Source organism: Harpia harpyja, chromosome 2, assembly GCF_026419915.1.
Source record: "Harpia harpyja isolate bHarHar1 chromosome 2, bHarHar1 primary haplotype, whole genome shotgun sequence".
In the NCBI taxonomy this organism is placed as follows: domain Eukaryota; kingdom Metazoa; phylum Chordata; class Aves; order Accipitriformes; family Accipitridae; genus Harpia; species Harpia harpyja.
The window spans coordinates 15,485,839-15,509,125 of record NC_068941.1 but is presented as its reverse complement, the minus strand read 5'-3'; the positions used below and the strand labels follow the sequence as shown (position 1 = coordinate 15,509,125).

General features: G+C 38.8%; 1 protein-coding gene across 9 annotated transcripts in view; it reads left to right on the top strand.

The window, feature by feature from the left end:
• The window catches only part of INPP4B (inositol polyphosphate-4-phosphatase type II B), a 342,885-nt gene that overhangs the window by 41,778 nt on the left and 277,820 nt on the right, over positions 1–23,287 (top strand). For 5 of the 9 annotated variants that reach the window (XM_052816168.1, XM_052816159.1, XM_052816131.1 and 2 more), the window contains 2 exons: positions 194–419; positions 3,168–3,226. The exons of 3 other annotated variants lie outside the window; for them this stretch is intronic. In XM_052816168.1, coding sequence (XP_052672128.1) covers positions 308–419; positions 3,168–3,226 — 171 coding nt within the window. In that variant the 5' untranslated portion in view covers positions 194–307. The remainder of the gene's footprint in view (positions 1–193; positions 420–3,167; positions 3,227–23,287) is intronic. One more of the 9 variants, XM_052816177.1, reaches the window with a different exon arrangement.

Below are 23,287 nucleotides of genomic sequence, written 5' to 3'. Positions count from 1 at the left end.
GCAAAACTACGTTTTTCTTCCTTAAAAAGTGTGTGGGGAGAAGATGTCACCTATGTAACCTTGGGGGTTTTTTCTATTACTTACACTGCTCCCATACTACGAAAGAAAGTACATTGTTTGGAGTGCACAACAGAGTGGAAATCACAATAAACAGCAGCATCTCTTGTTTTTTGTTTTGTTTTTAATATTTCAGTTGACCTTCATATCTGCTGCCACCTAGATTTTGCTCAGCTTCAACAAACTAACTAGCATCATCATTGTCCTCTTCCATCTCTTACTCATCTTCATCCTCTTCTCTGGCACCCCCATGAGATTCAATGCTAAAGATCTGGCTTTGCTGGCCAGGCAACCGTCAGGTTGTTTTGACAAGGAAGGAAAACTGAAGATTTGCAGAGTGGTTGGGGATGAAAAATTAATAGGTAAAAATGACTTGCACTGATAACTACCTGTGGTTGATGCGCATGTTTTCTGCAGTTGTCAGCTTACGGTTTCACTAATCACATACACCTTCAGAGTTTTCAGTTTTCTTCATTACTGATGCTTGAGTGGTGTTAAATACCTTACTAAATAAAGAAGTTTAAAGCCAGCTCTTTAGTTTGCCGAGTTTTTCATGTTTCCTTTGTCATGTACCTGAGAAACAGTACTCAGTCCTTAACATTATTATTATTTTTTCCTGTAAAGAAAGATAGTTTTTTCCTGCTCGTGATTGCTAGTCACCAGTCATTAGTTGCCATGTTTTAAAGTTTAGATATCCAGTTGCTCAGGACACGCCCCTCCCACCCACAAAACCTGTGTTCTTTTGTCATTACAGATTTTCCATGGCTCACTTCCCACCTCCTTTGCAGGTTTCTTGAGGCTTTTATGATCATATTTTAAATGTCTTTCAATTTCCAGTAAGCTTGAATAAATGTCTGTTCCCTTGGTAGCTGTTAGGAAATAGCTCCTGTTTAGCTGTGAAATCAGTTCTAATACAATAATTTCAGCAACGACAAATGTTTTGTTTTCACTTGTCCCAGCTGATCTTCATTGTGATTATATTTACTTTTATTTTATTAGAAAAAAACAGATTCAAAACCAGCACAGACTCAATTATGATAAGGGGCTGAGAAAATTTTGTGCCACATGTTCAGAATATTTTATACGTTTTTCTAATGACAAATAGCCAAAGCTTCCTGTGGAGGATGCAGCAAACTTCCTGGACAGAGTACTAGTGAGCATCCACTTCTGGCTGCTTTGGTGTCCTTCAACAGGATTCTCTCCCTGTGTTCTCATTGTAGGTAGCATATCAAGCCCTGTTCAGTGAATAACTGATGTTTATGAGGATGTTTTGAATTTTTCTTCACTTATGAATATGTTAAGTGCCAATATTGCTGCTAAAAGCCTTAGGTTGACCATAGACAGACCAAACATTCATCTTGCCCGGTATCGTGGGCTACCTGTGCCGTGGTCAGTGGTGGTAGATTCTAGGAAAGTGTTTAAGAAAACTATGTATGTATAGGATGTTCCTATTGCCCAGTAAATCCTTCTGGCTCCCAGCAATCAGATTATGACCCCTTGAGAGAAGGGTGATTTCTCTCGAGGCATTTTGGTCACTGCATATACTATCCACTGATAGACTTGTCATCATTAGCCTGACTAATCTTTGGACTTGCTTATTTTTCACACTTACAAGGTAGTGACTTTCCCAATCCTATGTAAAAATATCTTTTATTAGAAAAAGCTGCAGTGTGAATGTGGTAGGATTCCTTCCTTCTGATGCCCACAGGGGTCTGGAGGATGGAATTTAGTCATAGCAGAGTCCTGTACTTGTACTGTAAAACAACATGCTTGGATCTGATAACTGTGTTTAGATTTTTTTAGTTGGTGGATGTGGATGTGCATCAACTTATATTACAGTCTTTTCTGTATTGTTCTTGCACTTTAGGAGGTCTGGAAAAATCCAGGAACTTCAATTCCTTTTCTAAAAAACAAAACAAAACAAAAACCAAAAAACAAACCCAACACCCAGGTTATAACTAAAAACAGTTATTTTAAGTCCTAGTGCCTGTGAGTGTCAACCTTCCACTTTCTTGTGGGGGAAAAGCTATTCTAATTTTCAAATGTTGCCCATTGAAACATCATAATTGAAATTATCAAGAGGAAAAGACAATTGTATTTATTGGTTTACTATAGCAAGACATCCCCCAGTCAATATTATGTCTCTAGTGGTGGCCAGCTTTGAGGGAAGTACAAGAGTTCCACAGAGGCAGCTGTGGAATAACATGACCTTAGGGTACAGCTGTACTTCCAGCTCCCTAGCAATTCAAGCTTGGCTGCTGTCTGTTGACATGGGGTTTCATGTGCCCTCTCAAAAATAAAAAAGAATATATCTTGTGTAAAAATGTTCCTTCCTCTCTTAAGAAGTGGTATAGGCTTTGTCTAAAGAGATCACATTTGTGAGGTCTATATCTGTACATGTACCTATCTGTACCTACAGATACATATACAAGTGCTTTTTTAAAAAGAAAAACGATGCAATTTTAAAAATGGCTAGTTTAGGAAGAATAACTTTTTAAAGTTTTTCGACCCACTCACCAACCCTAAAGTTCTGAAACATTCCGCATTCTTAAAAGTTTGATTGCATGCCTGCATGTGTGTATAAACACAAATATGTTGTTATTCCTGTTGGTTAAGCACTTTTAAAAAGTGTAGTAAAATAGTTATAGCAAGGTGACTAAATATTTAGGTCTCATTTGCTCATGTTTTTATCTTCTGAAAATTGTAAATTCAGATTAGCATGTTCAAATCTAAGTGGAATAGCAACTGTTGTTGTGTCTTAACAAGGATTATATTTCATCTCGTGAAATGATGGAAGCAAAAGCCGTTCCATGCTAACGTGGCTGTTTCTGCTCCCATGTGAGGAAAAGGGAGAAAAGCAGAGAAAACACTGTTGAGTGTATGCCGCAGTCACCAATTCTGTCAGCTGCAGAGTAGAAGAAACCTTCTGGGAAGTTATTTGGCATTTAACAGCATGTTGTACATAGGCAGCTGCTGAGTGAAGCTGGCTTTTTTTGGTTGTTAATGATTTTCTTCTCCAACCTTTATAACTAATGCATCTTCTTTAAGAAGCATTTAAAGTGTGAAGACAAAAGGTTGTTTTTATTAATCTCTTACTTCTTTGCATACAGAACCGAGAGAGAGATGGTGCCGACTGAAAGGAAATCTGCTTTTTCTAATGAAAAATAAGGTAATCCATTTTCCTACTGCTTTTCTTGATGTGTTAGTCTAATCTGTGAGAACTTGAGTAATCCTTTTTCATGATAGCTATTGGCGTTGTGCTTTTAGGGACCAAAAAAAGAAAATAAATCACTATTATTAGAATAGTGGAGATAAAAAAAACCCCAAACATTGTTTGCCTTCTATAACACGAGGTATTCTTCATGATATCAACATCCTTTAGCTGAATCATAAATAGTCTATGGCCAGGTTCTGCTCATAACATACACAGGTCTAAATCCAGAATTACTCACCAAATCTACTGGAATAATGGAAGCAAAATCTTACAGCTGAATGAGGTATTGTGGTAATGTTCAAGATGCAATTTCAGACCCCTACTACAATTTTTAGTGTGGTTTTGTAACTAAATTTGTTGTGAAGACTGGTGTTATTTTCTCTTCCTTTGTTGTAAAGAGCAATTATATGCCTAAAATGAATGGCCTATTAAAATAGGGTCTGGCTCTGACATGCCATGGAAGTCTTGCAGGAGTTGCTGAGTGCCCTCATTTGCCATTGGCTTTATTAGGAGTTTACGCCACTCATCCTCTGGAAGGAACAAGCACTTAAGTGTGGAATTCCTCTTTTTCTTACCCGTTTTGTCTGATATTATGAACACTGCTTCTGTAGTTGCCTGAAAATAGCACTGGATTGTAAAGAATTAGGGAGTTGTATGAAGCTTGAGATTCTTGCCTGTTAACAATAAGTATTTTATAATTGGCTCCTAGGATATTTTTATACTGTATGAACCAGCAGTTGGACAGAAACGATAGTACTGCTCGACAGATTGTATATTCTGTTTGAAAGATTTTTCAATGTGATATAGTGGATTATTTTAATATAGTGATGAATGTGCACATATGGTATACTTTCAAAGCAGTATTTGCTTTCAAAGCACTGTTCAGGAGCATGTAATAGAATTCTGTATGTATGCAAACAAAATGAGACAGTATGATGTAAAGGTTTCTCTGGCTTGAGTTTCATATGGCTGCATTCCCCTGGGTAGTAAAAAGACCAAGTTTTAGGTAGGTGAAAGCAAGCTCATGGCCACCCTTTTGTTCCACCCTCATATGTTATTGTTCTGTTGTATGACTTGCAGAAACTATTTTTAGTAAAGGGCTTGAAGTCTCAAACTATTGTCTTCTACTCCATGTTCCTCCAAGCATCCTATTTTCATGGATTTTCTCTGGCATTTTGTAAAACAGTTTCAGGAAATATTTTGATCAAGTTTGCAGCTGTGAAGAGAAAAGTAGGAGAGTTTTGTTGAAACGAAATGTAGCTGTCAGTTTGACTCTGGAAATTTAGAGAATTAATGTTACTGTAGTTAAAGGGTTTAGTGTGAATTGGTACTCAGGTTCATATGGTGTGTGTGGTGGTTTTTTGTGTTGGTTGTGGTTTTGGTTTTTTTTTTTTAATGTGTAGATGAGGTACAGGTGGATGGAATGAGGTAATCTCAGTTGGACCCACAAATCAACCAATATGCTAGGTCCACTCAGGCTGTTCAAATGCAAAGCTGTATTTTGAGGAACTTGGAGGATGAGACACAAATTAAAGGCTTGTTACTGAAAAGATTTAGGCATGCTGTAAATAAATGGGAATTCCCCTTGAAATGCTGTGGTTTGACTGAACCAGTTAAGTAGACGGGTGATTTTTATCTCTGTCTAGGTCAGTGCTAGAAAACTGCATCTCGTTCTGGTTTCCTTGTTTCAAGAAGTTTTTAAAATATGCAGAAGTTATGGAAAGAACCAGGAGATTTGACAAATTTTAGCTTATCAAAAAGACTGGTGATTTGATTAATGTCAAAGTGTTTTCAAATGGTGATTTTTATTAGGTACTTTCTTTAATTAGGGATGTCACGATAAGAGGAAAAACTTGGAAAGTGAAGTCAGACAAATTCAAATGATCACAGGATGATTGCCCACTGAAACCAAGTGTGGTGAGATATTGTGGGTGCTCAGTTTTAAAATGTCACAACTTATTAGGCTCAGTACAGAGACCACTGAGTGATTAAAGGGCAGTATCTTACAACAGATCAAACTAAATGATGTAGCACTTCCTAGTCAGTTTATATCCTAGGAATTTGTAAAATGGTCATTTTCAGAGGCTTCATCTGTTGGGTGCTGTAAAGGATAGCTTCTCTGACGAAGACAAATCTCTCTTGAATGTCAAATCCCTGTTCCAAAGGGAGTAATTCAGAGGTGTACTAAGTAAAACCAAAGCAAATTGTGTGCTGTGAGGACAGAAGGGAGTATACCCTGTATTTCTTCCCCCCCGCCTCTTATCTCATTCTAGAAATGAACAGGCATCTGAAGCGTATTCTTGACACAGGAAACCATAGTTTGAATTTTGGGAGTGTAGTTTAGTAGTATATAATAGTTTAGTAGTATAATAACCAAAACCAGTCTTATCATAAAAGTTATTAAGTATAGTTGCCAATTTTCTGCTTTTTAATGTCCTACTGAAATCTTTGCTAATTCAAGTAATGTAGTGTGTGAAAGATGTGCCCAGAACAGCACTGATGAAGCCGTGTTCCTATTTTTGTTGCTGGAACCTGACTTGGCTTACGGCTTGACACGGAAGAAAAGTAACTGATGTTTTAGAAGCTCATCTGAATGCTGAACAGTTAACTCCAGAAGACACTGTCATGAAATGAAAACTGATTTGCTGCTATTCATTAATTGCTGTCAGAGGCACGTGCATGTCTGCATATACAAATGCTTATAGTTTAATGACAGACTCTCATTCTAGTTCAAATCTACATAAATTATACTACTTGTATAAGAAGAATCTTCTCTATGAAATTGCAAAGGATGCTTCCTGATGTATCTGTGTTGTAAATCTTCAGTAGCGTGGCAGTACATTTTCAGTGTACGGAAAAAATGTGGTTTATTTCTCCACTTTATCATATTTGGATGCAGCAGAATAACCTATTAAGCATCTTATGGACATTTATTATCCTTGGTCTAGCAGTGGAGTTGGTTATTTTGGACGTTGAGTGGGCTAAGAAGCAGACCTACTTGTAGGCCTGAGGCATAATCCAGCATCTGCTAGTGTTAGTGAAACTTTTTTCCTTTGTAGACTTCATTGTGGTGTGTGTGTGGTTTTGTGTGGTGTGGGTAGGTGGGTGGGTTTTGGGTTTGGGGTTTTGGGGGTGGTGGTGGTTTTTCTTGTTTGTGTTGTTTTGTTGTTTTGGTTTTTCTTCCAGATTGGTTCCCTACCATATTGTATTGGTTGTAGGTGGCAAAGTTATGGCAGTGTGGGGTCTGCAGGGGTGGCCTCTGAGAAGAGGTCAGGGGCTCTGCAACAGACCCACCACAGGACACAGCTGTGCCCATCAGCAAAGCAAGTGGCACCTCTGGGAAAAATATATTTCAGAAAGGGCAAGATGCTGCACAGCAGTGAGGAAGTGTGAGAAACAGCCCTGCAAACACCAAGGTCAGAGAAGGAGAGAAAGGATCTGCTCATCTGCTCCAGGAGCAGATATTCCCCTGCAGCCTGGGGAGGAGACCATGCCAGAGCACGTGGATATGCCCTGAATGATCTGCAGCCCACAGCCAGCCCACGCCAGAGCAGATTTTCCTGGGAGGAACTGTAACCTATGGAGAGGACCCATGCTGGCGCAGGTCTTCAGTGTCTGTGGCCTATGGGAGGGACCCCATGCTGGAGCAGGGAAGAAGTGTGAGGAGGAAGGAGTGAGTGGCAGAGAGGAACTGTTATGGACTGACTACAACCCCATGCCCCATCCCCCCTGTTTCACTTGGAGGGTGGGGAGGAGGAGGTAGAGGAATTAAGAATGAAGGAGTGAAGTTGAGCCTTGGGAAAAAGGGGGGTGGGAGGAAGCTGCTTTAGTTCTTGTCTTTGTTTCTCATCATCCAGGTCTATTTTAATTGGCAATAAACTAAATTAATCTTACCTGGGTCGAGTCTGTTTTGCCTGTGATGGTAACTGGTAAGTGATGTCTCTGTCTTCATCTTGACCTATGAGCTTTTAAATTTTATTTTTTCCACTAATCCTGTTAAGGAGGGGGAGTTAGAGAGCAGCTGGGTGGGTGGCTAACAGCTTGCCAAGGTCAACCAGCTACAGATACAATCCCCTATGGGAACTGTATGTTGTTAATACCTTCCTGTGTGAAGTCCTAAAACCTCAAGTTTACACATGTAGGTTTTCTGTCCACTTCTCAGGAAGTGGCAGATGTGTGCATTTGCATCCTATGAAACACAGTCAGTATACGATGCTTTTGAAGGCAGGAGTTTTGAAACTGTGGTCCCTAAAGCCATGGTTAGCAGTGTGACTGAGCTGGGGAACCTAGTGCGTGACAGGGATTCCAGAGAAAAGTTTGACATAATGCTAATTTTGGCGCAATTTTTATGGATCCTATTCCAAAATACTTAAAAACAGTGTTATTAGATAGTGTTTTAAACACAGTTAATATTTGGAACTAGAAAGTTATGTGCCTCACCTAAAGTATGTGGTATGTGGGTTATTTACTTATTTACTTAGGTTCTACCCTATTCCAGCCTGGGAGGTACTTTCTTCCAGAACTCATGTGAGTGGGAAACAGGGAGGAAATTTGTGGGAAACAGGGAGGAAATTTCTGGGCAACAGTTGCTAAAGCGTATAATAAGTATTATATACTTAGGTGTCTTTTTTCATTGGCATAGGAGGGGACTTCTAATCGAAAGCTTCACATCTCTTTGGGGATTGCAGTATTGTGTACTGGTTTTGTTTTTAATTACAGATCAGAACTTATAGCAATGGTTTTCTCTTGGTGTGTTTTTTTGTTTTGTTTTTTTTTTTTTAAAAAAACAGTGCATGTTTTTATATGAAATGTCATGCTATGTTATTTCCTTGTTGTTTTCCATTCATAGGTCCTTCAGAATAATTTTCTGGTGTGGTTTTTTTTGTTTGTTTGTTTTTTCCCCAAGAAAGAAGTAAACCGATTACTTCAACCTTTCTCAATCTCTTTTAATCCTCATGCCAGTTCAGGGCTGGATTATTTCTGCCCCCAACATCACACCTGTGGTTAAAAAAACCTAAACTGTTGTTTGCTATATATGTGTGAATTTGGAGTGATTGCTACTGAAGCAAAGAAAGAAGCTACCTAACCCATCTATGGTTCATTTTCCCATATATTAATATTCCTAAATGGTAATGCTGATTCGTAGCCAGTTTTGTAAATTACTTTGCAGTCTACACATAAAAAGATAGAGTAAAAAATACAATTATGTTTTTGCATCTCAGTAATAGCTTCAGAGGGCCCATTATGTTTCATTGAATAAACATTTTGACATTCCTACTTATTTTTGAATATGTATTTAGGAATTTATTTAAAAATGGATTTTTGATCAATAGTCTGTAGTGGATTCTCTAGGAGAGTCATTAGTGTCTATTGTGTAAATCTTTCTTTGTTTGTGGTTTAATGATCCTGTGGAGGTAACCATTCCAATCTATTAGGTCAGTTTGTCCATGCACTGGCTCAATAAACTCATGCTGCTTTTGTGTGTGAAAGGTTGCCTTTTAAGACTTTCATGATGTATTGACTTTTAAAAAATTATCCCGTAGAAGGAAAGAAGTTTAGTTATACAGATGACCATATTTAAAATAAAAGCTGTTATGAGTGCTGAAAGTATCTTAAATTAGCAGTCGTATTTCACACACAAAATTATAAACCTGTCTTTTTTTTCTAATCTAAACAATGTTGTAGTAGGAAACTTGTATGGCATGTTCATACTGTAGTGAATCTATATGCTTGTTTTCTAACCCCGTGAACCCAAGGGATTTATACTGAAGAAATGACAGACTTTACACCTGTGTAGTTCATTGGAATGCTATAATACACCTAATGCCAGAGAGAATTAAGTAAAAGGTGGTGAATATTTTGAGACTTCTCTTGTAATGAATTACCTTTCTTTAAACCAAATGCATTGTTGGGCTTAAGATTTTGTAGACAAGATTAATGAGCAAATCTAAACGGTTGTGCTGTCAATAGTTGCAAGCTTTCTTGCAATGTTTGCGAAAGCTTAACATAAATTACACTGTTACAGCATTTATCACAAGTGTAATGTATTATTAACAGTTGGCAAAAAAGCCTTGAAGTAAGATTTCAGATGGACTCATAAATCAATAACCAGAGAACCACGTACAAGGTAGAAATAATAGAATAATGACATACTTCTGAGCTTCTGATGTGAATTACTTTGTAATGCAGCTGTGAAAATGTTATTCAGGTTTTCATGGCATAGTTGTATGTAAGTTCTGCAATAAAAATGTGAGAATGTATCAATGAATCTTCTCTGCAGTCAGGCAGGCATACACAATGTATTTTCAACATTTCAGCATAGCTGTATAGCTTTAGTATTTTCCTTTCCAATTTGATATCTTTTAAATATTCTTACAGAGTGACATTGCTTTATTTATGTTGCAGCTGTGGAGCCTTTTCTGGTCTGTTGGACTATGGGGTTTTCTCTGTGTGGTTTAGCATTCTGTAAGTCAGTGATCTCTCCAGGGCATCTTGAAATAAAAGTGTCTCTTCTGGCTAAGGATGTACTTTTTATAAACCATTTTTCAGCAGTGATTTCAATTTTCTAGAGCATTCACTGTGTCAGTTTAAGTGTTAAGGTCTGAACAGCCAGAGTAAGTGTTTGCTGCACTGTAGCTTTGCTTTGGGATTGAATGTCATTGCTGATGTGGTTTTTGGCTAAATACTACATGTGTGATATTGGTTATGATCATGTTTTGCAATGTCTGTAAGCTAAGAAGCAGGTAAGAGAATCTATGTAATACAATGTCCCTTCAGTAAGTTTCAGTGAAATATGTTGTTGCTGTGTTGATAAGATTTTGATTTATAGTAGGAAGTGTGCTAAATAGAGAAGGCAGCAGAAAATGACAAAACTGTAGCATAGACAGATCTGCAAGCTGTGTCACCCCTTACATGGCTCAAACACCTTAGTGTGTTTCTGAGCATTCTCAGCCCCAACCTTGTGTGTAGTTCTGCCTGCACTTGAGATGTGGGTTGTCCTCTTGCTGTTGGGATGAGGTTTTCATATGTATATAACAATATGTACATGTGCATGTACATAAGTATCAGGCAATGTTTAGTGAAGAACTCGAATTTGGTTGTGTTCAGAGACGGGATGTTGCCATGTGGGCTTTTTAACCTGCCTTTTTTGTAAGGTTTTGTGTCCTGTTACTGTAGTCATACACTCAAGTCAGTGAGATGTCTTGTATATGTTTAAAGTCCCTTACTTAGGCTGGGCCTATTTTTAAATAACTAGCTGTGTTGCCCTTTATGTTATAATGTAAAGGCATTTTAGGATGCTTATTTTTTTGCATGCCTTCATTTAAATAGTAGATTTTTCTGTCAAGATTTCTTGTTGTTTTTAGCCATACTGGATTGGAAGAATGCTATGCAGAGAACTCTATGCTAGTTGAATGCTGTAAACTCTAGCCTTAAAACCCCACTAAGCACAATGTACATAAAGCCAGCATAGCGTTGGGAGGGAGGAGGCTGCTGTCTTCACACTGCTCATGAAGAGATAATGTGGGGAGCATAAAGTTGTCTGGAGTGGTTGGGGCAGAATAGTAAGTAGACAAGCATAACCCTTGATTTCCTTAGTAGCTGTTCCTCCAAAGCAGTTGTAGTGCTGACCCAGACCCATATTATTTTAGGAGTCCTGTGGACCACTGCAAGCCCAGTGACACCAGAATGCCATGTCTCCTTGGAGTAGCAAGGGCACACTGAGCTTTTGTTACTGAGCATCTGTGCAGTACCACCAAGGTATATGTGCTGACTGTTGTTGCAGTCTATTTTCTAACAGTTCTTGAAAAATACAGTTTATAACCATAAAGGAATGAGAATAATTATTTGCTCCTATTTTTATTATGAGCTGAAAGACTTTATATCTCTTTTTTTTCCAGCTTAATGGGATTCTGGCAAGCCCTACTGCCTTCTTGCCATCTTTTATCCCCTCACTTACCTTCCTGCTTCTCCTTCCTGCCTCCAGATGTTACTGACTTGCTCTCCAGATAGTGAAGCCCTTTCTTCCCTTCCACTGCTGTCTGAGGCAGACCTTTCTTATAACCTGTGCTTGCTTTGGTAACTCCATTCTGTCTCTTGGTTTTCTTCTGTGTCTACTTGCATCCCTTGCTTAACTTGTTCGATAATGTCTTGCTTTCCTTTAGCTTTTTTGTGGCATAAGAATGCTTTAATCCTTCCTTTTTCATGCCTACCTGTCCTTGATCTGCCTGCTTCCCCAGCTGTGCTCATTACTCTCTTTGATAGCTGAAGTCTATTACTACTTTGATTACAGCATCACCCATTGCATTTCCATCCCAATATTCTCCCTGGTCCCATTACTATCCCTTGCACTCTGCAGAACAGTCTTACTAATCTGCTCTCGATAACCTCTTCCAAACAAGAGCTAAGAAGCATCTCTCTTGCTCATGCAGCTGTCTACCACTTCCAACGCTAGCTCACCCTCTCACTGAGACTCCATTTTCTGCTGGTCGTTCTCAACTTCTTCCTTTGACTTTATTCTTTTGGGGGATTCATGATGTGCTGTACCTAGAGTTGAAGCATATATGAGAAAAATGTAACTTAAAACCATGTATTCTTTAGTACTAAATTGCATCTAGATCTGCCTCAATACCTGTTTGTCCGAACTACACTTTCATCTTCCCTTTCAGAGACCACTTCCTGTGCATTTAGCCCTGAATTCAATTTCAGCAGGAATCAAACAGCTGCTTAATCTTTCCTGTCAAGTTCTTCCTCCCATTGCTTTTGATGGCTGAAGCAAACATCACTTCTTTTCCTGCTACTTATATCATTTTTAGCATTGCTTTCAACAGGAATGTGTTTCTGAGTATTCATATTCTGGTTATGTCTGTGTTTTGCAGATTCTTTTTAAGATACACCACTCTTTCCATCTCTCTATCACCTAAAACTCTGGACTGGGATAATCTTATTTTGTGTTTTCATTTACTGAAATATCCTTCTCCTGATCTTGGGAAAGATGAGGTTTGGTTATATCCATTAGAGCTCTTGCAAAAATAATTTTCCTAGGCTCTTTTGGACTGTTACTCTTTTTCCCTTGCATCGGACTCTTGCGTTCTTTTTGTAAGCTCTTTGTTTTCACTGTAAAGATTTTCCCCATCTCCAGTACCCTACCTGTTCTTCATTTAAAGTTTTTCTGATTCTGATCTGTGTCCAGCACGCAGTGCCTGCTTTCATAGATCTGTGAAACCAACAAGGGAGCACTAAAACAAGACACTTGGTGTAATCTCATTATCTTCCTTTAAGTTCTGCTTTTACAAATCATCTTTGCTATGATGCTTACAAGAAGTTCACAGTGATAATGCCTTTTTTTTTTTTTTTTAAATGTTCATCGGCTTTCATGTAGACTGACACGGCCTTGCATGTCTGGTGTATAAAATCCCTGGCTTTCTTGTAGTTTAACATCTATGTTCTGTATCTATACAGTGGATAATATCATAGGGTCCTGTGGTCCTTGATCTGCGTTCATAAATGCTCTGGTTATATATATATATATATATATAAAAACGCTTCATCTGAGCAAATCACTGAATTTTTAGGCATTATCTAATGGAATTAGTTAGGCTTTATTTTTTCAGTTGTTTGTGTTCTCCACTATTCCTGCAGCAATTGGTATGTAATAATAGCATAATATATGGAATTGTATATGTTACAATTACATAATTGGCAGTAATCAAGCACCAATTTTGTTTAGAATAGATGATTGTATAGATAACTATTTAACAAAAGGTTATAGAGCATCTCCATGCGGTTCTGTCTTGGTTCACTGGCTTTTGCTGTATTTGGTGCTGCAGTGAACCCTGTGGTGGTTCTGAAAGTATGGGGTCTGGCAGATGTTTTTGTTGAGCAGCTTCACGCATGGTTGCAGAGAGAGTCCTGGGGCTGAGCAGGCATTTACTATTTGAGATAAGTTTGCAAGATCAGGACTCTATTAGCTTCCATAGCTATTTTGGGAGACTTGGGTGACAATTTTCATGATGCAAGCTATGGTTTTTAGAGACGACTTTTAACAGCTGCTTGCTTTTGGTGAGAGAAGACCTGATAGCTGTACTGGAAACAAGAAAGACCTTGAAACTCTGTGGAAGTGCTGAGCGGACAATGTGTAGCAGTCTCTAGCTGAGTAGACTACAACTAAAATACTTGGAAGTTATCTCATTGAATATTAGCTCTTAACACATGAAAGAAACCTAGGGATGGAGGAAAACTAATAATATCAGTGGATTAACATGTGACACTGAGACAACTCCTGCTGCAGTCTGTGAATCTGCACTGAAGGGAATCATGGAAATGTTTTGGTTTGTGTTTTGAAGTTGTATCGACTGTAGCTGGAATAGCTGCTTAGCCTATGAAACTGTTTCACTTCACAACGCATTCCAGTGAGGAGCCCCTTAGGAAGAGAAAACTGTATGAAACCAAGCACAGAACTGGCACTTTTTATTACGTTAATCTGAACTGTGATAATACTCCTAAGAGAAAATGTTATGAAAGAAAGTCAAAGATTGATCTTTGAAATAGTACACCTACATTTCTTTAGTGCTGAGTGATTAGTAGTCAAAGGAAGAACCCCCCCCCCCCTTTTTATTTAAAAAAACAAACCAGACAAAAAAAGACACACCCCCAAAAACAATGGGTTGCATCACTCTTCTGTATAAGGCAGTAAACCAGTTTGTCAGGATACTGTTGCTATAAACTCTTCCTTCACTGAAAGGGGTCTGTGCCTGATATGAAGTACTATTCATGCTTCATTATCCTGTTGGATAGATAATGTAGCCTGGCTGCCAGTTTGTGCATGCTGGGCTTTTCTATGATTCTATGATTCTATGACCAGTTTGTCCATTTTAGAATATAACCTCTGTTTAAGTTGCTTTATATTTTGTTTATAATGGAAGTTGTCAGTAGATGGCAGCAGCAATCTCTTCAGATAACAGTTTTAGGTTACCAGCCAAATGAACATCTTATGCTAATGTTAACTAATCCTAAGAAAAAACAGTCTACTGAAGTAATTCACTGAGGGCAAAACTTGCTTTTATTTTTGGCCTAAAGCAGGATTTTGATGCCAGGGGCTGCTGATTAACCTCAGTTTATACTTTTATGAGCAGGATGATGAGAGAAGAAGGGAAGCCAGAGGAGTACATGTACAGCTAGAGTCATCTTGAAGCTGCAGAGTGATTGATGCCAGCCAGCCCAAGGAATTCATGGGTAGAGCCCCTTGTACCATCAAAGAAGATCTTCTGGCTGGTCTGTGCTTGCCTCACCATATACTCATTAGTGAAGGCTGTATTTAGTAGAAGGGGGGAGAGGAGCTGTGCATATATATACACATCCATCAGGGTGCTGCTTTTTAAATTGCATCCCACGTGACTCTAGCTTTTTTTTTTGTTTGTTTTGTTTTCCTAGTGCTCACCACTGCTGTGGCTCTCAAGTTTGAGAGCAGCCTGATTTATGCTGTACTCTCTGCCCCTTAAGACGTGAAGCATAAAGGGTTGTTTTGTTCTGCCCTACTGAGGAGGGTTGACTTAGGAGGATGTGCTATGGTTGCTGAAAAGTGCTTCAGGCAGGGGCTGTTTTCCTCCTCTTGAGGGCCTAACTGTAACCCAGCTGCTGTGACTTGGTTGTGGTAGGGATGAGGGGTGATTTCTGTGTGTCATCTTAGTATCAGCACGGGGATGAGCATGGTGAGGACAAGGTCCTGGTCACACTGGGACCAGAACACGTTTTAGGATGGCGGTGGGAAGGGGAGGGAAAGAGGAGGTCAGCTAGATGGTGGTGAAGGGTAGCCATGCTTCCACAGGCTCCTGGCTGTGACAAGAAAAAAAATGCTGGGTTTTTGTGGTGGGTTGACCCTGGCTGGATACTAGGTACCCACCAAAGCCGTTCTATCACTCCCCCTCCTCAGCTGGACAGGGGAGAGAAAATATAACAAAGAGCTTGTGGGTTGAGATAAGGACAGGAGAGATCACTCACCAATTACCGTCACGGGCAAAACAGACTCAGCTTGGGGAAAATTAACTCAATTTATTACAAATCAACCAGAGTAGGGTAATGAGAAATAAAACCAAATCTCAGAACACCTTCCCTCCACCCCTCCCTTCTTCCCGGGCACAACTTCACTCCCGGATTCTCTACCAACCCCCCAGCGGCACAGGGGGACGGGGAATGGGGTTTACTGTCAGTTCATCACACATTATTTTCTGCTGCTTCATCCTCCTCAGGAGGAGGACTCATCACACTCTTCCCCTGCTCCAGCGTGGGGTCCTCCCTGGGCTGCAGGTGGATATCTGCTCCACCGTGGACCTCCCTGGGCTGCAGGGGGACAGCCTGCCTCACCACGGTCTTCCCCATGGGCTGCAGGGGAATCTCTGCTCCGGTGCCTGGAGCACCTCCTCCCCCTCCTTCTTCACTGACCTTGGTGTCCGCAGGGTTGTTTCTCTTACATGTTCTCACTCCTCTCTCCGGCTGCCGTTTCCATCTGTCCCAACTTTTTTCCCTTCTTAAAAATGTTATCACAGAGGCGTTACCACTATAGCTGATGGGCTCGGCCTTGGCTGGTGGCAGGTCCGTCTTAGAGCCGGCTGGTATTGGCTCTCTCTCGAACACAGGGGAAGCTTCCAGCAGCTTCTTACAGAAGCCACCCCTGTAACCCCCCCACTACCAAAACCTTGCCACACAAAGCCAATACAGTTTTATACCCATTTTTTGCTCTGAGATTTAATGAGATTTTCTTTTTCCCTGAATAAGTTGAGTGCCTCTAATTTATAAGAGAGGCTGTAGCGCTATTCAACCTTAACGTTTGGTTTGCAGGAGCTGCTAATGACTGTTAAGGACAAAACAGTGCCTTCTCCTTCAGTATCTTCACTAAGCACTACTATTTACTATTCCATTTCTTTTTCTGACCAGCCCTGAGAACCGAGCTGAATTCTCTACAGTGCCACCAGAACGTATTTGCTGAGTGATGACAGCTAATTTTAAGTCCAATGTTATAAAAGTGGTTATGTATTTTGCCAAATGTGTACACTTACCGGCACTGAGTTTTATTTAATATTTTATCACTTGGTTGGTGAGGATACCAAGAGCCTATAGCTTTGCCTTTAGTTTTAGGTTTGAGGTTCTTTTGCTGGCATTAGCAAATGTTACCACCTCACTATACACATCCTTCTTCCTGGGCATCTATGAATGCAAGGCATCTGCCCTTTATGACTTTGCAGTGTAATTTTTCCAAGCAGTTGAAGGATCTTGTGAAACTTTTTTAACAAAAAGTTAATGTAGGCTACACCAATGCTTCTGATAACTCTAACAGGTTTGTGACATGTGACTTCTACAAAACCTGTTAACTGTTTACCTTCCTATTATTATTTTATTTTTATAACTGTCTCTTATTCTGTATTATAATTTCTACCCATTTGTGCAGTACAGAGGAGTTTTTAATAGAAAGATTTGAAATCTACTATTATGTACCTGGTTGTAGAAGATTGGTAATACTAATCACAGGCAAGGATTGGTGAGGATATTAACCTAACCTTAGTTTTTTAGGGTAAGTTAAACGCTTTTTTTAAAACTGAAAAATGTTACCTAGATTAATGAAGAACTTGCACGTGATGATACTTAGAGCTTTATTGTAGCTACCTAACAGAAGATTAGAAGAAGTAAAAGGTGGGGAAAACAATCTGTAGCTGAAGTCATGCATAACCCATTTTCTTTTGTAGAAAGAAGGAAACAATGGCAGATCTAATAAATTAAAAAGAATTGTTACATTTGGGAGAGTTTGGTTGTGTGGTTTTGTGGGTGGGGTTCTGCCCCCCCCCCCTTTGTTTTATTTTTTTCTTAGCTGGAGTTTTTATTGAGAGTTGACACCTTGGTAGTTGTTGGTGTGTTTTTGTTTTGTGTGTTGTTTGTTTGTGTTTTTTTTAATCACATGCATTTGGCCTTTAGTTTGTTCTAGGCTTATTCAAGTTCTTAGACTTTGGCTTGTCTTAACTATTTGAAAAGTCTGCCTGATATTGATTGTATCTGTAGACTTTTGCCATTGACCTTTCCTTTAGAGCAATATTTATAAAGAATAGAACAGATGTGGAACACAAAAGCTCGTGAAACAAAAATTGATATCTGTGTACTGTTTCAGAAGGCTATAAAAGCTTTCCTAATATAAGAATGTTCTGAAGTATTCCCATGAGAGAAGATAAGCCTCAGCATTACCAATGATGTCTTCTTTTTATCACAGCCTAACACGCTAGTGCTAATGGATCAACTCTTTAGAGGATGACAATTAATTCTATTTCTGTTAAGTGCATTGCAGATACTACCGCAGCATGGTACCTGAGTGACAAGCTCTTATGTCCTACCAGCTTCAGGTGGTTTGATTTCATTGGAGTAGGGATTACTGGATGCAGCACTACTACTTTGTTGAACAGATTTACCAGTGATTATGAAGAATCTGCAGCTGTTCACTTGGTCTCCTTTTTTGCAGGAGTTATTTTGATGGTAGTGGCTTGTTGATGTGCTACAAAGTTGAAGTGGAAGGAGAAAAAAAAAAAAAGTCATTTGTTCCTTTAAAGAAAAGAATACAAAAATCTCCTGCTTCTCTTAAAATAGCCAGGAATGTACCACCATTTCAAAATTAGTAGGTGGAACTGCTTTCTGCTGACACAGTCTTTGATTTTATGGATATCTACTAGATACATAGGAAGGTTAAATAGACTTAAACTCTAATGGGAGGTTTTGAGGATTAATGTCAACGTAGTCCAAGGGTATAAGGGGATTCAGTAAGAGGCCGACATTTGGCATTTTAGAATGGATTTTAGAGAAATAAATACAGTGTATGATCAGTTTTTACTGATGAGATTTTCTGTGTTTAAGGAGCAAGACTTTTTTTTTATCAATGATCTGGTAGGTAATCAGTGTTATTTGCTCTGGGTTTTATCAAAGCTTTGATAGATTCTCCCCTGCTTAACATTATTTTAATAGCCATGTATGGCCATCTCGACCAACTCCAAAGTTTGTTAACAAGCTGATTAATTCTTTGAGATATATGCAGCAATAAGGAAATGTAATTTTTTTTCTTTCTTTTAAAGTGAAAATAGCTGAAGAGAGAGAACAAAATGGGGAGGAAGAAGCGTAAGGGTGGTATAGGTTTTCCTGGATGTGTCCTTCCTCCTTTTGTATGTATTGACCCTGTTGTTCTTTTCTTTTGGGAAATTTTATACAGACTTTAAGGAGTTAGGACTTATGTCTGGAATGCTGGACACATGGCAGCTACCAGAAGCCAAGTTATTGTTTAGAATATTTCTGACTTCCTCTGCATTTCTCTTTAATGAACATGGCAACTTTTGGCAGGCTCATGGGAAGTACTTCTGCATTCCCTGAGGTTTTTTTCTACCACTCATTCTTTTCTGATGCATGGTGTGGACATACATGGAGGCAAAGTCTTCTAACTGATCCTGCAAATCTCACTGAACAGTTTAAAGACCCATCTTACATTTTAAAAATGGTTTTAATGTATTGGTGCTTGCTGTGTTTTGTCTTGGAACCTTCCTTTTTGTGGTCACCAGTGATCACAGCGTGATTGTGTTAAAGAAGTAGGATCTGAGACTTTTTCTGGTGCTGGTTGGAACAAGCTGTGTTGCACTTCTTTCTCAGTTTCAGTTAACTTGCATGTGGGAAAAAATTAAACCAACTCCATTCTATAAGTTAAAATATTAATGTTTTGAAGTAATTTTAGGGTTGAGAAACTGTGTTGAGAAACTAGGATTCAAACAGAATTCCTGTGGTGAAAAAAATATTTAACACTTGAACAGTCGCTATTAAAACTTAGGTTGTTCTCTAGCCTTTTGAAAAAGATGTGAATTGAAGGAACAAGAGTAAGTTTTATATGTGTTAACTCTAAAAACTTTAAAGAATTATTTGAAATGCTAAATAAACTAGAGTGGGGAGAATTGCGGGTGGAAGTGATAGGACGAGAGGAAATGGCCTCAAGTTGAGCGCGGGGGGTTTAGATTGGATATTGGGAAAAATTTCTTCACCAAAATGGTTATCAAGCATTGGAACAGGCTCCCCAGGGAAGTGGTTGAATCACCATCCCTGGAGGTATTTAAAAGACGAGTAGATGTGGCACGTTAAGGATATGGTGTAGTAGTGGACTTCGTAGTGCTAGGTTAACAGTTGGACTTGATGATCTTAAAGGTCTTTTCCAACCTAAATGCTTCTATGATTCTGTATGTCAACAAAAGCCTGAAAAACTGTGATGCTCAGTCTATGCTGCAATCCGAAGGTACATATTTAGCTTTTGTGAACGTAAGTGTAGCTGACTGGCTTGACGTAGTGGCAGCATAGCTGTAGCAGCCTGGTCTTCAGCTACCAGGTGTTCACCCAGGGTCCTGGGCAAGCTTGTGGCCTTTTAGTGGAAAGCCAGCTGAGCTCTCCACCTGGACTGCTGCATAATGTGTCCTGTGTGGCACTGTGAGTTAATGCTGTGAAAGGCTGTTACATTATAGAAAAGGCACCGTGGGCTAAGTCATAGGCTATTAATAATAATCAGAGGGTTTAAATACCACTGAAGTTTGACCTTTGTAAAGAAGCTTGATAGCCTCTGCTAGAAAACTTACGCAGTCTGTGGCCTGGAGAGAAGCAATTTTTTTTATTTATTTTGCTTTTATTTGACATGTTGCTTGGTTCTGGAAAAAAAAAAAAATTTTTTAAACTATTCTCTGCAGAGAAAGAAAGATTAATCTTAGGAAAGGTAATACAAATAAATATGCTAAGTTTTGTCTGGCAGACTTTTAAACCAGGAAGAAAATACATTTTCTCTTCTTATCTCCCTTATAAAGTGTAAAGCTTCTGTTTGATTTTTGGTTTTGTTTTTTTGTTTGTTTGTTTTACTTTCCCCTCCACCCCCCAAGCCAAAAACAGTGGATATAGGATTTTGATTGGCAAAATCCTACCAATTTTAAAATTGATGATCTTGAAATTACAAGAAATATCCAGATAGTGTTATAGACTCAGAAATGCAAGACCTGGCAGGAAGTTCAGAATTTCTCTTCCTTCCATGTTATGGAATATGTGAAGACCCAGTCCTCTACCCTCTCTGTTCTGACATGAGCTATGTCAGTATAGCTTTCTACCACTTCTGGAAACCCTGAAGCTGGGGGAGGAGAGAAAAGCATCAGGGGCAGGCTTCTGCCTCCTGTAATCTGCAAAGATGCAGGGCTTTGCTGGTTTTTTTTGGGGGGGTGGGAAGGTGGTGGTGGTCAGGGGATGTCAGGGTTTGGGTTTTTAAATTTTTTTTATTTTAGTGTTCATGTGGACAAGTGGCAGAGCAAAAATCTTCATGCATAGTTGTCCTCTAATTAGCTAGCTGCCTGTCTTAGGCAGGTTGCCTTCATGGCCCAGACTCCCATGGCTGCAGCCAGAGCTCATGGATTTAGCCTATGGTCTTTGATCCAGTCTGGGCAACACAATTCATATTGCTGTTTCCTGATATAACAGACTTTCCTTTTGAGTTTCAGCCTGATGCTTATTCACACTTTACATGCTTGTAAACTGCTTCACTGTAACTAATTTTACTTAAAGTTGAGCTACTACTGTTCTGTTGTTTTTAAAAAATAATTATTTTCATCCGTTGATTTTTTTTATTTTGGGAAACTCTTCAGATGAATATACTACAGTTAACAGAACTAATAGTTTATTTTCTAGGATAAAAGAATAAAGGTTTTCAATCCTAATAGAGAAAAATTGGGGGGAAAAAAATCATTGAGACATTGTTTGTGCATGCTTATCATAATGAATGCATGACCGTTAAGTATTCCAAAAACTTTAATAAAAACTATTGATTAGCTAATGGCGTTGAGTAAAGCTTTCTGGATACAGCAGTGAGCACCCAAACTGTGTATTTATCCTCTAGAGGTGCATTTTAATTGCACCTGTTCCCATTCTGGTTGCCTGGTGTATTGTATTTCTTTCCTTATTGATAGTTTTAGTCTGACTACTTTTCTGTTACATTGGGTCACATGCTGGTCTTTTAAGTAAGTTCACACCTGAAATGTTCTGAATTTCTCTGTTGGGAAGAACAGGTCTCTCTACCTTGTGGAAGAATCAATCACGTTCCCCTCTGCCTGCCCGTCTCCTGCCCCTGATAAAATTGCTAGCAAAAAGGTAGGATGAGTTTTCATACCTTATTCAATGATGTGTCCTTGTTTATACAGTGGTACATTATTTTGGTGTTCAGCCATGTTATGTGAACACGAAGACCTCTTACACTTAAAGCAGCATGAGACCAGGAACAAGTGTGTCATGGACAGGAATGAACTATTTGTCTTTATTTTTTTATTTTATTTTATTCATGGAGACTCTGATTTTTCAGCGTCTGTGTTCCCCCATACCCCTGATCCATAGCAGATGCAAATATCTTTTGTCTAAATCTGCAAACCATCTATGCTTTTAGCCTCTATATCACTGTTTTTGCATTTGAAAACTTCATTCAGACTGACATTTGGAGAGAAATTTCTTCAGTTTCTTTCTGCTTGGTGCTGGAAGTATGTTGGATATGTGTCTGACCTGCTAATGCTAACAATTTTGTCATCTTCCAAAACTTGAAAGAATCTGGGAATGTTCTTCAGAGTGGTTTCTTTAGCTGTCACTTAAATAACAGGGAATCCAAATCTTCTTTGCATACATACAAGCTAATTTGAAGGTTTTCAACCCCATTCTACAGTATTCTATACATGCTTTTTTGCTGAGTGGAGGAATAGTCTTCTAATTCTTTTTCAGAAGAGGTTTTGAGTACATGTTTTAATTTATACAAAGTAGATAAATTGAGGATGAGGTGGAACTATAATTAATTTGTTACTTGATTTCTTAATTGCTTACTCTGTTCTTTGATTATATGCCTTATTCCCCACCTTCCTTTTAGAAGGCATTTATTTTTGAGTGTAAAGCTCAAAGTTGAGAGAATCTTCATAGTCATCATTTCACTGCTCAGCTGTATTCCTAAACAAGACATTTGTAGTCATACATTTTAAAACATTCTTCTCTGCTCACTGTGTAGAAAAATGTAACCTGAAAGCAAGGTCTTACCTCTTATGAAGAAAGCAGCATGACTTGTATGTAAACATTACAGGGTAAAATAAGTTATCAACAGAAGTGAGCTTATGTATTCCAGAAATTCTGATTTAAGGAAACGTGAACTGTGTTTCCATGATCTTCTAGCAGATTCTTTCTGGTCTTTACTTCATCTCTCCCTGCTTATAATGAATCAGGATTGTCTAGGTGACCCTGCTACAATGGGTTTATTGCTTCGTGTGTCTCCACGGTCTCCCTGCCTCATGGAAAAGGCCACTAAAATCAAGGCAGTTATGCACTGAATTCTACATTTCACCCCTTTAAGGTTATTATTCCTACCTGTGCCCTTCTTGTTTCTTGTCGGCAAGGAGTTCCCATCCCTGAAAGAAGGTTACAGGTTTTTTCCTGATGCTAGACGCTATCTAAATTGTGACTGCTGTCTTCTAGGACAGTCCTGAAGATAGACACTGAAACTTGCCAACAATGTCAAAATACTCTTTTGGGGGAATGATGGAATCTTGCTGATGACAGCTTAAGATCTCTGAATTTTACTTGCTATACCTCTTTCTGTTTTCATGGGAAAGCTAAAATATCACCATCCACTTTTAAAATATATTAAAACTTTGTGTATTTAAAAATAGGAGCATATTCTGTTAAAGTTGGAAGAGATTTTGAGCTGTGCAGCTTAAAAAAAAAAGCCTGGTATAGAGTCTTGTATGTGATCTTTGTTTATTGCTTAAAGAAGTTTCTCCGACGGGGAATCTCTAATTGTTTATTGTTTTTCAAAAAAGCAGGTTATTTTTTTTTTCTCCTTAGAACAACCAGTGAAATATGGAACGGTGTGAAATATCTTCTCAATGAAGTATTGTTCTAAAACGTTGCTGGCTCCTTCTCCTTTCTTTCCAGTCATGCAGGAGTTCCAAAACTGTAAAT